The sequence below is a fragment of the Lynx rufus genome, unplaced genomic scaffold (assembly GCF_022079265.1).
Source record: "Lynx rufus isolate CCGP_SWC_20201006 ecotype Redwood Valley unplaced genomic scaffold, mLynRuf1.p SCAF_2, whole genome shotgun sequence".
Taxonomy (NCBI): Eukaryota; Metazoa; Chordata; class Mammalia; order Carnivora; family Felidae; genus Lynx; species Lynx rufus.
In genome coordinates this window covers 147,376,675-147,390,982 of record NW_025814834.1, presented here as the reverse complement: position 1 = coordinate 147,390,982, position 14,308 = coordinate 147,376,675, and the positions used below count along the sequence as shown (strand labels likewise).

The 14,308-nt window shown below is 34.5% G+C and overlaps 1 protein-coding gene across 4 annotated transcripts in view; it reads left to right on the top strand.

Annotated features, from left to right (window-relative positions):
- PKN2 (protein kinase N2) overlaps positions 1-14,308 on the top strand; it is a 129,645-nt gene that overhangs the window by 103,628 nt on the left and 11,709 nt on the right. For all 4 annotated transcript variants that reach the window (XM_047083681.1, XM_047083679.1, XM_047083680.1 and 1 more), the window contains 6 exons: positions 261-391; positions 474-549; positions 629-720; positions 7,038-7,214; positions 11,597-11,659; positions 12,835-12,911. In XM_047083681.1, coding sequence (XP_046939637.1) covers positions 261-391; positions 474-549; positions 629-720; positions 7,038-7,214; positions 11,597-11,659; positions 12,835-12,911 — 616 coding nt within the window. The remainder of the gene's footprint in view (positions 1-260; positions 392-473; positions 550-628; positions 721-7,037; positions 7,215-11,596; positions 11,660-12,834; positions 12,912-14,308) is intronic.

Below are 14,308 nucleotides of genomic sequence, written 5' to 3'. Positions count from 1 at the left end.
GTATATTGCCTCACTCTTCATCTTCTAACTTGGTTAACATAATTTCAGAATATTCATTGAAGGTGACGATAATGTGTTCATTTTTCAAATTTTTTAGGCAAGTGTAATGTAGAATTAACAACTCTTAAGAATGAATGTCCATTATCTGGATTTTAATTTCCTCACTAATATTTTTATTGACTTTTGACATTTTTAAACTTTACCAAATAAGTTGTTTTCTTAATGTTTCTATGATTTAATGAGTATTTAATATTTTATAGGATTCAGAAGCTGTTTTTGCTATCGAGAATGACAGAAATAGTATACTTCCAAAATCTCAATCTGAATATGAGCCTGATATTCCTCAACCAGGCCTAGGATACAGTGGTGTTCGAGAACTTGAGGATAGAAGGTAAAGAATGTGTATACAGCTTTGCTACTACATGTTTGGTCCCATACTTTTTCCTTATTTTTAATTGACATACTGTTTTCAGATCTCAACAGATGTTTCAGTTTAATCTACAAGACTTCAGATGTTGTGCTGTCTTGGGTAGAGGACATTTTGGAAAGGTAATCTTTTTAAGTTTTCTTGGAATGACTTTAAAAGTAATAACTCAAATAGAAAGTACCTATTTTAATCTCATTTCAGGTGCTTTTGGCTGAATATAAACACACAAACGAGATGTTTGCTATAAAAGCCTTAAAGAAAGGAGATATTGTGGCTCGAGATGAAGTAGACAGGTTAGTTTTTTTTTTTCACAAAATTGTTTATTTTTCTAAAGTTTTAACATAAGATCATGAAAATTGATGTATATTTTATAACAGCAAAACTTTCCATTTCTATAATACATGAAGAATCTAACTAAATGTATTTGTACTTGATATAAGGTAGGCATTAATTACATTTTTCTCTTTAGTCAACTTCTCCTTATGACAGTTTACAGGTTAGTGTGTACCAAAGAAAGATGATGAAATGTTTAAACCACTTCTGTTAAGTTTTTCATACTTGGAGACGGTAAAGTGTTTATATGCAATAGGAATTGTTACTCATCTGTGGTCGGGTGACACTATTTCCCATTTCATATTACCGAAGTAATACAATGTCATTTACAAGAACCTGCACTTCATTGAATGGTTAATGTATTCTGCTTTATAAAATGCACATATATCTACTTTTTCTTTCATTTTTCTTAAAACGGTATTTTTTGACCAGAGCATCTTACCTTTCGGGGTTTAATAAATGTAAGTTGATATTGATACATTTTTATGTACAATTTTTAAAATGCAAGGACTTTGGAGACAATATTGTAATTAGGTTAGAGAATATGCTTTAGAAAGGCTTTCTTAACAAAGTGACTAAGTACAAAATTGTATATAACAAGTGGCATATTTACATGCTCTTTTTAAAAATTTTTTTAACTTTTTATTTTTATTTTTTGAGAGAGCATGAGCAGGGGAGGGGCAGAGAGAGAGGGAGACACAGAATTCCAAGCAGGCTCCAGGCTCTGAGCTGTCAGCACAGAGCCCGACGTGGGGCTCAAACCCAAGAACACGAGATCATGACCTGAGCCGAAGTCAGATGCTCAACAAACTGAGCCACCCAGACACCCCACAAATGGCATATTTATTACAGAAATAGACTTCCATTTGATATTTACAAGCAGGATTTTTTTTAAGCCACTTGGGAGCATCAGTTGATATTAATAGAAGACAGCCCTGGACATGAAATCAGCCTGGTACGAAGAATGAGAAGACTGACTTATCTACTTCTGGTTGTTCCTTCTTAATTAAGGATTTGACCCCAGAGCAATTCACTGAACATCTTTAAACTTCAATTAACCTGCATATTTTTAAAACATATTTTTTTGGTAATGCTTGCCTTAATTATATTACATGCCATTGTGTGTGTGTGTGTGTGTGTGTGTGTGTGTGTGTATACATACACACACACACACACACACACACACACACATACTAAATTGCTATTTCTAATATTTTTTCCATCATATGGGAAGTTCTTAGAATTAGGATAGATCTTGAAAATGAAGTTTTCCTTTATGTAAAAAAGAAATTTTTCCCTTTGGATTTGCCTATTTATTTTTTACCTGTTTTTCATATCCCTCAATTACATCAAAATAAACTCTTGATATGTAAAACTATTCAGAGACAGTTTTGCTGAATATTTATGCAATATTCTGTGTACCATGTGGTATGTTTAGAACTATATTTTTATTTTACAGAAATAATTGGTTAAAGCAAACCTTTAATCACACTGTCAGTCTGTTGATAACTATAATAATAGATGAGCCAAATATTTTTCTTTTATGGAAGAATGTTTCCTTTATTCCAGATCTATGAATGGTAAATTCATTGTTTTCCAAAAATAATAATGTACTGGTACTACCTCTGTTAATCCTGATGATTTATTTGTATAGCTTTCCGCTACATTGTTACTACTTTGAGCCAAGTCTTTACAAAAGAACACTTTCTAATTAAATCTAACAATAACATTAATATTACTATTAATGAAGAATGTCCAGATCTGAGGATGGAGCTTTAGCCAGAATCTAGGCTGTTACCCCTACTGAAAATTAATCCAGCCTTGTTGAAAAGTTGAGGAGTGATCCTTACCCAACTTCAGTTATAAATCCATATATTCTACAACATGGAAGTAAAATAACCTCCAGTAGGTATACAAACAGAGAAATGGAAAATCTTGATAGAAATTTGAGGAAGGCAGCAAAAAGGAGCAATTAGGGCACCTAGCTGGCTCAGTCAGCTAAGCATTTGACTCTTGATTTCGGCTCACATCAGATCTCACCGAGCCCTGCTTCGGCCTCCACGCTGGCGTGATACCTGCTTAAGATTTTCTCTCTCCCTCTCACTCTGTCCCTCTCCCCTGCTCTCACGCTCTTGCTCTCTCTGTCTCTCTCCAAAAAAAAAAAAAAAAAAAAAAACACAGATGAAGGCAAGAAGAAATAACTTAGAAAATTAAAAAATCAACATATTTTGAAAAGTAATACATATTTATAACTTGTAATTCTGAATAGTAAACAACTCAAATTTAACTAATAAACAGAATCCTTCATATTCACTTCCCAATTCATCCTTTTAATAGATCCATAGAATTCAATCTTATTACATCTTACTGACTTTTTTTTTTAAATTGATGTTTCCAAAATATTTGATGCTACTTAATGACAGTTTTTCTTTTGATGTTTTCTTTCTCTAGTCTGGATTTCATTATTTTACTTCAAAAACTGCCTTCTTTTTTTAAAAATAGATCATAGAAAATTCCAAATCAACCTCTTTTTAAAATGAAAATTATAGGCTAACTCCAAAGTAATGTAATTCATGTACAAAGATTACATTCTCCACCCACCATTCACAGAACATTCTCTGTGAGTCTCATTTATGCCCAGTCCTGAGTAAGAATGATAAATTTGTGTCCCTGTAGTACCTCCTCACTCAGCTTCCTTTTCTTACCAGTTCATATTTCAAGACAACAGAATAGAGCTGGAAATACCATTTTGCAGTCATAGAACAAAAGCACAGCTAAACATATATATGTACCTTTATATTTAAAAATTTATATATAAATATGATTCAATCCTAAGATCTTAGCTTTATTAACAATGCTGTTTTCCAGTGACCAAAATAACTATTTATACAAGTTTTTAAGTTTCTAGAACATTTCATAAGGTAGTGTACTTTGTGTACATAAGGAAGTACACAAAAAATGTTAGGATGAAACTAATCACTTAGGAAAATAAGACATAAGTGCATTAGTTATGTAAATAAAAGAGGCTAGATATGCTTAGTTTAAAATAAACAGTACAGACAGTAACAGCTCAAAGGGGAACATCATGGGGTGCTGATGGATTTAGGTCAGACCTTATAAAAGAGTTGGATTTGTGTTCTTCCTTGGCTGATGGAAGATACTTGGGAATATGGAGAAAAGTTAAATGACAATTTAGAGGGAAATGTTCTGGATAGAAGGAATAAAGTTTGAAGTTTTGAATAAGGTTGAGTTGTTTCATGAACTTTTAAAGGAAGTATACAATTTAGATAAGGCTAGGAAAAGTTAACTCTTAACAGCGTAACTTTTTGGTGTGCTGTAAAATGCTTTAAATTATTGTGACAATTTTGGTCTATAAAAAGCCTGCCTCCTTTAAGAGTCTGAGACATGTATCCAGTCTTCATCAGTATTGCTGGTCCTCATCAAAGCATTCCTGTGAATGGCATTAAAGCCATTTAGGAGGCATTCTGATCAACAGTTCTCAATCTTTTATATCATTTACATGTTCAGCACAGGTCTAACCTAATACCTAATACACATAAGAATTAGTGATTCACCCATAAATATTAACCATATAGACAATGAAGAGACAGTGTTTGCCATCTACTTGAACCCAAACATCTTGTCATTTTGTTTTTATTTTGTCTGAATATTTTATCTACAGTGCCCAAAATTTAGGTTGATTTTGTGAATCTGTTAGTTTAGAAGCCATCTTATCAGTCTTAGATCCCAGTTGGACATTATTTTCCGATAAATTTTGGTGGTGATGAAAATCAAAGCTATTAACTTTTTAAAAGCCTTTTATAAGTTTATTTCTTTATTTTAAATTTTTTTTTCAACGTTTTTTATTTATTTTTGGGACAGAGAGAGACAGAGCATGAACGGGGGAGGGGCAGAGAGAGAGGGAGACACAGAATCGGAAACAGGCTCCAGGCTCTGAGCCATCAGCCCAGAGCCCGACGCGGGGCTCGAACTCACGGACCGTGAGATCGTGACCTGGCTGAAGTCGGACGCGTAAACCGACTGCGCCACCCAGGCGCCCCTATAAGTTTATTTCTAATAATGACTTAATTTGTAATAACATTTAGAAACCTTGCCAAATATATGTAGACATAAGCCTAAAGCTTTAAAACAATTGTAGTGGTGTTTCCTGTTTCTGAGTATGTATAAAATTATAAACAGATTGTGTGAAATCAGAAGGTAAGAGTTTGTCTAGAATGTGACCTTATTAAATGGAGTTTAAACACTATTTCATAATAGCTGGATTTACTGCCAGTATTTAAAACTGAACAGATGTTTCAATTCATAATCCAGAAGACAACTATATTAACATAGCACTAAAAATTCCATGCTCCTTCGGGGCACCCAGGTGGCTCAGTCAGTTGAGTGTCCCACTTCAGCTCAGGTCATGATCTCATAGCTTGTGAGTTCGAGCCCCATGTTGGGCTCTGTGCTGACAGCTCAGAGCCTGGAGCCTGCTTCAGATTCTCTGTCTCCCTCTCTCTCTACCCTTCCCCTGCTCATACTATGTCTCTCTCTCTGTCTCAAATTAAACAAACACAGGGGTGCCTGGGTGACTCAGTCGGTTAAGCGGCCGACTTTGGCTCATGTCATGATCTTGCGGTCCGTGAGTTCGAGCCCCGCGTCGGGCTCTGTGCTGACAGCTCAGAGCCTGGAGCCTGTTTCAGATTCTGTGTCTCCCTCTCTCTGACCCTCCCCCGTTCATGCTTTGTCTCTCTGTCTCAAAAATAAACGTTAAAGAAAAAAATTTTAAATAACTCCTTCTTAAAAGACCCAAAAGAAAGAAGAATGGATCTACCTCCCTCTTAACATTAGCTAAAGTTTGGTGTTTTGAAATTAGCAACAGTAACAAAAATCTAAGAAATGTTTTAATTTAAAAATAAAAGCATTATTAATACTTTTTAAAAACACTAAGGTCAGAAAAGTGCCTATTTTAATTAGAAACATAAATATAGGGTCTCCTGGGTGGCTCAGCCAGCTAAGCATCCGACTTCGACTCAGATCATGATCTCGCAGTCCCTGAGTTTGAGTCCCACGTTGGGCTCTCTGCTGTCAGCACAGAGCCTGCTTCGGATCCTCTACCATTCTCTTTCTCTCTCTGCACCTCCCTCTCTACATGCTGTCTCTCTCTCAAAAATAAACAAACATTAAAAAAAAAAAACACATAATCTAATTGTTAATAAAATGTATATTAATAAGTTAATTCCAACTTGTATTTGAATAATATTTGACCTGGTTTTCTTCTATTTTGAGTTCTAAAGTCAGGTTGATTTACTAAATATTTTCAAGGAAAGGGAGAAAGGTATTTTTTGCTATGTAGGCAAAATTAATGTTCCAGGGTCTGTAAGTTTGATCATTGTTCTTTGTAGAAGCTTGTAAGAGTCACAAGCTGCTACAAAGGCAAAACCTATGATTGCTATAGATTTTACAAATTAGATCATTCTCAAGGAGCTTCCTTGAAGCATGTTAATTAATAGAATTCTCAATGTACCTCTTTATTTTCTAGTCAGCCTTGTAAATTAAAATTCTGTGCATCATATCTTTACCTTTTAACTTCATATATTATTTGAAAAAATATTTGAATACTATAGCTTATGAATTATAAATACTGTCCTGCAAATTACCTTCACCACAAATTTTATATTTTTTAAATTAATTCTTTAGGTCAGTATATTCTGTCACCAATTCCCAATAAAATCACCTCTAAATAAGCCTTTTTTTAATTAACTATAACCAATAGCCCTGTATGTGCTACTCTGATGCTATCGTTGTCAACTCTAATCTTTATGTCATTCTAATCATATATTTTAGTTTCCATTAATATATTTCTTTTTTCCTTTTTTTATTTTGAGAGAAAGAGCATGAGCATGGGAGGGCAGAGGGAGAGAGAATCCCAAGAAGGCTCTGCACTGTCAGTGCAGAAGCCTATTTGGGGCTTGAACTCACAAACCATGAGATCATCACCTGAGCCAAAAATCAAGAGTCTGACGCTTAACCAACTGAGCCACCAAGGCACCCTGGGTTTTCATTAATATATTTCAGTTGAAGTTTTATATATCAAGTAGACCAAATTTTTCAAAGCATTTATAGCAAAACTAAGGCATATTTTATGGTTTTAAAGTTCTAATAGGTAAGAACTTTGCTTATTTTAGAGTTCAGTAATTTTTTTAAAGAATGTTACCTCCAACCAGAACTTTTTTTGAAAAACCTATTGATTTTTAAATGTTTTCTCTTACAGCCTGATGTGTGAAAAAAGAATTTTTGAAACTGTGAATAGTGTAAGACATCCCTTTTTGGTGAACCTTTTTGCATGTTTCCAAACCAAAGAGCATGTTTGCTTTGTAATGGAATATGCTGCCGGTGGGGACCTAATGATGCACATTCATACTGATGTCTTTTCTGAACCAAGAGCTGTGTGAGTATGCTTTGGACATTTCTCTGAGTTTTTCATGACAGATTTTTTGCTAGGAAGGAGAAAAGGTCTCTCAGTTTCTTTTTTCTTTCCAAATGGAAAATAGATTTCTGCAAAGAATATTAGAACTCTACTTATTTACCTCTTTGCTACATATAAATGTATCTATTTTACTTTGTTCATGTTGAAAATTTTATGGATTACCCTAAATCACACTTGATAATTTAGACGAACAGTTTAGGTTCATTTTAGTAAAATACCTTCTTTATCTCTATTATATTTTCTTCCTGGGAAATGCCATCTAGAACCATGGCTTTATTTATTTATTTATTTATTTTACTTTTTTTTAGAACTATGGCTTTAAATACTTAACTATACTCAAAGTACATTGTTAAGTGAAAAAACATAATATAAAAGAGTCTTTATCAAGTATTTGTATGAAATATTTGTTTTTGCATTTTAAAGGGTAATAAGTTAATGTGTATTAAGTCTTTGCTTGCATGTGCTTAAGATATCTCTGAAAGAATATAAAAGAAATTCATACGCATATAGCTTCCAATGAAAGGTATAGAAATATGCAGACTTTTCACTGTATTTTTGTAGTTTTTTAATTTGCTATTATATGAAGGTTGTGCTTCTTCAAATGCATAAAAATAAGTAATTGGAAATGTTTGAGATTAAATATTGATGTGTATATATTTTCCCCTTACTGTTATCCCAGTTTTATCGCTCTTAAATGGTGAAGCTGAGATTTGATCTTAGGAAAGTGCTCTGAATAGCCACACTCTGTATGCTGATGTTTACCAACTTTGTATCTCCAGCCCTGACCTCTTCCCTAAACTTCCAACTCTAATAACATTCAGCACCAACTTGACTTTTCCCTTCATATGGCTAATAAGTATTTCTCTTTGCAGACTGAATTTCTGATTTTTCCTATTTCCCCCAACCTTACCCACTTGTCCCAAACCTGCTACTCTTCTAATCTTCTCCTTAATAAAAGGCAGTACCAGTTGTTCAAGCCAAAAGACAGGAAGTCATTTTCTTTAAAAGGTTTTATTTTATTGAATTCCAGTTAGTTAACATACAGTGTTATATTAGTTTCAGGTGCACAATATAGTGATTTCACCAATTTCATGCCTGGTACTCATCATAAGTGCACTCTTTAATCCCCATCACCTATTTAGTCCATCCTCCCATTCACCTCCCCCTCTGGTAACCATCAGTTCCCTATAGTTAAGAAATCTATTTCTTGGGGTGCCTGGGTGGCTCAGTTAAGCGTCCAACTTCGGCTCAGGTCATGATCTCCTGGCTTGTGGTTTCAAGCCCTGCATCAAGCTTCTTGCTGACAGCTCAGAGCCTGGAGCCTGCTTCAGGTTCTGTGTCTCCCTTTCTCTCTGCCCCTCCCCTGCTTGTGCATGCTCGTTCTGTCTCTCAAAAATAAGTAATAAACATTAAAAAAAAAAAAAAGGAAGAAATAGATTATTTCTGATGGTTAGTGAAACTTTCAAAATGGAGACAGAAGCCAGAAAGTAAAAGGCATTTCCTGAATATTTAAAAATTAAAACCAGAGCATCTGGACTATGCCTAGCCTGTCCCGCCTGCACATGGGAATTTGTTTTTGTTTTGATATGTACCCCCCCTTTTTAAAGAAATTTAAAATACAGTTCTCCTTTAAGGAACTTTTGGTTTTGCTGAGAATACAAATCATGTACAGATGAAACAGTTAAGCCCAATGAAATACAAGAATAAAATTCCAGAGCACCTGGGTGTCTCAGTCGGTTGAGTGTTTGACTCTTGGTTTCAGCTCAGTTCATGATCTCATGGTTTCTGAGATTGAGCCTTGTGTCTGGCTGCACACTGATAGTGCATGCTCGCTCGCTCGCTCTCTCCCTCTGTCTCTCTCCCTCTCTCTCTGTCTCTCTCCCTCTCTCTCTCTCTCTCTCCCTCTCAAAATAAATAAACTTAAAAAAAAAAAATAGAGGCACCTCCGTGGCTTGGTTGGGCATTCAACTTCAGCTAAGGTCATGATCTCACAGTTTGTGAGTTCGAGCCCCACGTAGGGCTCTGTGCTAACAGCTTAGAGCCTGGAGTCTGCTTCAGATTCTCTGTCTCCCTCTCTCTCTGCCCCTCCCCACTCATTTTGTGTGTGTGTCTCTCTCTCAAATAAACATTAAAATATAAAGAATAAAATGCTACATTGCTGTACTTCAAATTTGAAGTACCTCCCTCTGATTAGATCCCATTGGATTAGATCAGATCTCACCTCAAATGTTATTTTTTTGAAATCCTTTCCTGAGTACCCTATCTAAAATACCACTACATCACTAATGTCCAAATCAGATAAGTCTTAACGCTGTTTTCTGTTATCTCCATAGCACTTTATTTCTACCTGAAATCATCTATTTATTTTTTATCTTTTTATTGTCTATCTCCCCTCATTAAAAGGGAGGAGGATGTCTGTTCTGTATATTAGTGCAACACCTGGAAGTGTGGTTGCACATACTAGGTGATCAGTGAATTTTTATTGACTGAGACTGTGGTATCAAAAATAGTTTGTTTCCTAGCTTTGTACCTTTAGACAGAGTAGTTACTCTCTCTGAAAGCTTCATTATGTTTCTGTAAAAGATTTAAAGCTTTGATTTGAAGATTAAATAAGCTAATAAGTGAAAATATGTAACACATACCTGACACATAGCATAGTAAGCATTTAGTGAAATATATATTTGAAACAATATACTCATTATTTGTTGGGTGTCATTAGGGTGATTTGTTTACAAGAAATGAAATAAAAGAGAAATCAAGGTATTTTTATAATTGTTATAATATTATTTTGTTACCAAAATTAGGTAACCAAATCTTATGTATAAAAATAAGCAATTTTAGAATCATATCTGTTTGAATGGGACTTGAGCTAAATTCTTTAAACTTTCAACAAATAATTATGTAAGATCTAATATATAATTAAATATTTCTAAATACTTGCACTTTAAAATTTTTTTCAAATTATGGTCCCATTTTTTGTTAAATAAGGGAACACATGACATAGCTAAATTATCTACGTGTGCATTCTAAGAGTTCGAAGAACATTCACCAAACCAATAAGAGTAGTTAGTTATCTCTATAGATGGTAGTGGCACTGGGGTGAGATGGATAGATGGATGAATGAAGTATTGTGCTTTGGGGCCAGAGGTATTATGTGTACTTGATAGAGAAAATACCTATGTATTACTTGCATAATTAAAACCTGATTCTCCTAAGTGTTTCCTTATAGACTATTCTGCACTGAAAACACATCTGCATTTTTAAATTCATGTATTTATTACCTCCCTTCTCATTTAGTAAGCCTGCCATGTTTCAGGCATTATTCTAAACATTTAGGATAAATACTGCAAAAGACCCTGATGGTCCTATTCCTCAAGAGTTAATATTCTAGCTGGACTCAAGTTTGCCTAAGATCCAAACCCATTTACCCAATTTCTTCACCTGCCCCAAGACCATTCAAAGTCAACCTAAGTCAACCTCATTTTCCCCACAAAACTTTGGCTATTTCTCTGTCTCTTTACCTATTACTCTTTACACTAAGGAAATCTTAAGAGTCATCTTAAGTTTTTCCCTCTCCCTCATCCTCTGCTGCTAGGGAGACACCAGTCTTGTGCTACTTTTAAAGTTTCTTTTGAACCCATCTCTTTACTCTCTTTGTTGCCACTACCTTGGAGGTTCTCATGGTCTCCCATCTGTGCTACCACAATAGCCTCATCTGTTTGTTTTTCCTCTGGGTATCTACCTACTTCTACTCCAGCCTTCATACTACCCTCAGAAAAATCTAACATAAATGTGATCGTTCTGCTCTGACCTAAATGGTGTGATTCTCTACCGCTAAAAATAGAAATTTCAGTATCCGTAATATGGCACTTAGGGTCCTTCACAACTTGACTCCAGGCTGTCCTTTCAGCCTTGTCTCCCACTTCTTCCCCATTCTTTACTTGAGCCACAAAAAACTTGTTATTGGTTACCACAGGTGCCTTTTACAACTCTGTTGCTTTCCATCCTAGGGAATGCCCTGTATTTCCCCCCTGAGAGTTCTGCCTTTTACACTGTCCTTCTGCCCTTATGGTAAATTGTATTTTTCCAGATCAAATGTCTACTCTGAGGACTTTAGCGACAGGCAAAGTTAATGCCTCCCATTGTAGACATTGTATTTTTCTTAGTTTTTAATTTCATCCCTGATTGTTAGGACATGTCTTACTGTGTCTGGCATATAGTAGGGACTAAATAAATACTTGTGAAGTTAGTTTACTACAGAATTCTGCTTTGGAGCATAAAGTTATAAACTGGGATTCAACAGCAGCGGAATTTATTGAACATCTTTTTATTTCTTCAAACAGATTTTATGCTGCATGTGTAGTTCTTGGGTTGCAGTATTTACATGAACACAAAATTGTTTATAGGTGAGTAAAGTTTTGATGCTTTCTAATGGCTTATTTTGGTGTGAATTTGAATTAAAAATAATTAAGGATATTTTGTGTTTAACCAGCTTTTTAATTTTCTCTTTCAAATGATAAGTGACCTCTAAAATTTTAAACTCCAATTTTGAAAGAAATAGTTACACAATAATTATGTGATGAACCTCTTTGTTCCTATTCTTCTGCCCATTACCTAATTAAAATAGTCAAATTATAAGTTGAGCTCTGATAACAAAATTCACTAACAATATTCATTCTGGTGAATATTTTACATCCAACTGAGCCACTGCAGAAAACTTTGATAGACCAATACTACTCAGAATTTGTCCATGATAAAATAAGTAGCGTGTACCAGAGTATAAAACATCACCCTGCTTCCTTAAGTCTTGCTGTCAACTAAACACTGTACTTGGTGACACAGTTGCCTTATGTACTAATATAAGCTCCTTATCAAGTTGCGGACTAGCAACAAATAATAGCCCAGCAGCCAAGCAATGGACCACACTTTGAATAGCATTGCTCTAGACTAGACAAATTCAGGAAGGCTAGTAAGGAGACCATAAACATCAGTGTATTCAAACTTCTAACAATATATCCAAGGTGAGGGTTTCCTCATGGCCCTGTTTTACTTTCAAAGGATAAAATATTTTTAACTTAATTTTTAATCAATTTTTGATTTAATCAGTTTTGGTCAGTGATAGCTTTCTCTTTATTTCACATTATTCTCTTAGAATAAGGCTGGTTAAAACTGCCCTCTTGATACCTTGACAGTCTTTTCTTACAGATGGTGTGTAGAAGAACTTCAAACTTAGTCCAAGTCAGACTATCACAAATAACAAATTAATAAAACCAAAGTTAAAAATACTTGAACTCCTTCCACGCTTTAAAATACATATTTAAATAGATAAAACATTCCTTTTAAAAAACATTCTTTTCTGTATAGTGGAGAAAATTATTCAGAAATTATATTATGTAGAGTAATAAAAAGGAAGAAAAGTGAACATTTGTAATATATTTAAATCTCAAATCATAACATGAAAAACTCATTTTTAGTAAAAAAAAAAAAAAGTACAGCTCCTGTTGAAATTATTTTTATCCTACGTTATCTACTGATTTTACTGATTTTTTTTCATTTTGCATTTTTTTTTTATCCTGAACAGAGATTTGAAATTGGATAACTTATTGCTAGATACAGAGGGCTTTGTGAAAATTGCTGATTTTGGTCTTTGCAAAGAAGGTAATTGGATATTTTAAAGTTCCTTTTCTAATAGATTACTATTCCTTTGTACTTTGGTATTTTTCAACTTTGTCTATGGAAAGCAAAATGTATTTTTAACTTTATTCTTTGTTAAGACATTATGTAATCTGATTATCACATTATTAAGAATTCTGTGGTTATGAATAGGGTAGGTTTTCAGAAATCATAATGTAAAACCTAAGATCCTCTTTGTATGGGGGCGCCTGAGTGGCTCAGTCGGTTAAGTGTCCGACTCTTAATTTCGGCTCAAGTCATGATCTCCCATGCTCCACGCTATGCATGGTGCCTGCTTGAGATTCTCTCTCCCTATCCCTCTTGACTCTCCCCCACACACGTGCGCATGCTCTCTCTCTCTGTCTCTCTCTCTCTCTCCCTCTTTCTCTTTCTAAAAAAATAAATAAAATTCTGTCACTACTCTGAGAAAGCATTGGTTAGGCCACCAATTTTTTTTTTACTTTGCTGGGACTGTACAAAGTAAATTACATAGGCCTGATGACTTCTGTCCAGCTTCTTAAAACTTCTAACATTTTTAAATAGGAAGAAAATATGCATATATCTCAGAATCTTGTCTATATATTCAAAAGTAAATAAGTAAACTGGGGAAATATGAATCAGAGGTGGCTTAAGTATAAAGACTGTAGGTTTAGGCTCCATACAGTCCTAGGTTTGAACCCTGGCTTTGCCACTTACTTGCTGTGTCTTTGGATGAGTTACTTTGAATCTCATTGAGTCTGTTTCCTCAAATATAAAATCAATATCGTGCTTCTTGTTTAAGAGTATTTCAAGAATTGGATATATGTGACACAGTGTCTAACATATAGTAAATAGTTACTGTTATCTTGACATTTAATTCATTACATTGCATTGTAATGAACATTGTGTTCCCCCTTTTGCACAAGCTTCTTGTTTCTCGGCTTTGTTTTCGTAGCACAGTAGAGTATAGTGCTTGGCACATCTTAAGTATTCAGTGAATATTCAATTAATAAGCAGCTGGATGAATAAATGAGTGAACTTTGTAAATATATCACCATCAGTTATCCACCAGCCTCTTAATTTGAATTCAGTAATACTTTTTTTCCTCTTTTTGGACTTTCCTGTATTAAACACCGTTGATTTAAATGCCTTGGTTCCTCAGTTTGTCCTTAGCCTGTTGTTCATCATTGCTAGTTTTTAACTATAAATAATAGGTTAATGATTCCAAAATCTATTATTCCTTTCCTAACATAAATATTCAACTGTCTACTAGACAGCTTTGGTTGAAAAATGCATAGGTACCTCCAACATTATACAACCAAAAATAGGTTCTTTTCTTCAGGTAGTCCAGTTCATAGTTGATGGTGCCACAATCTTCTCACAGTCTCCTTATTTGAAAATGT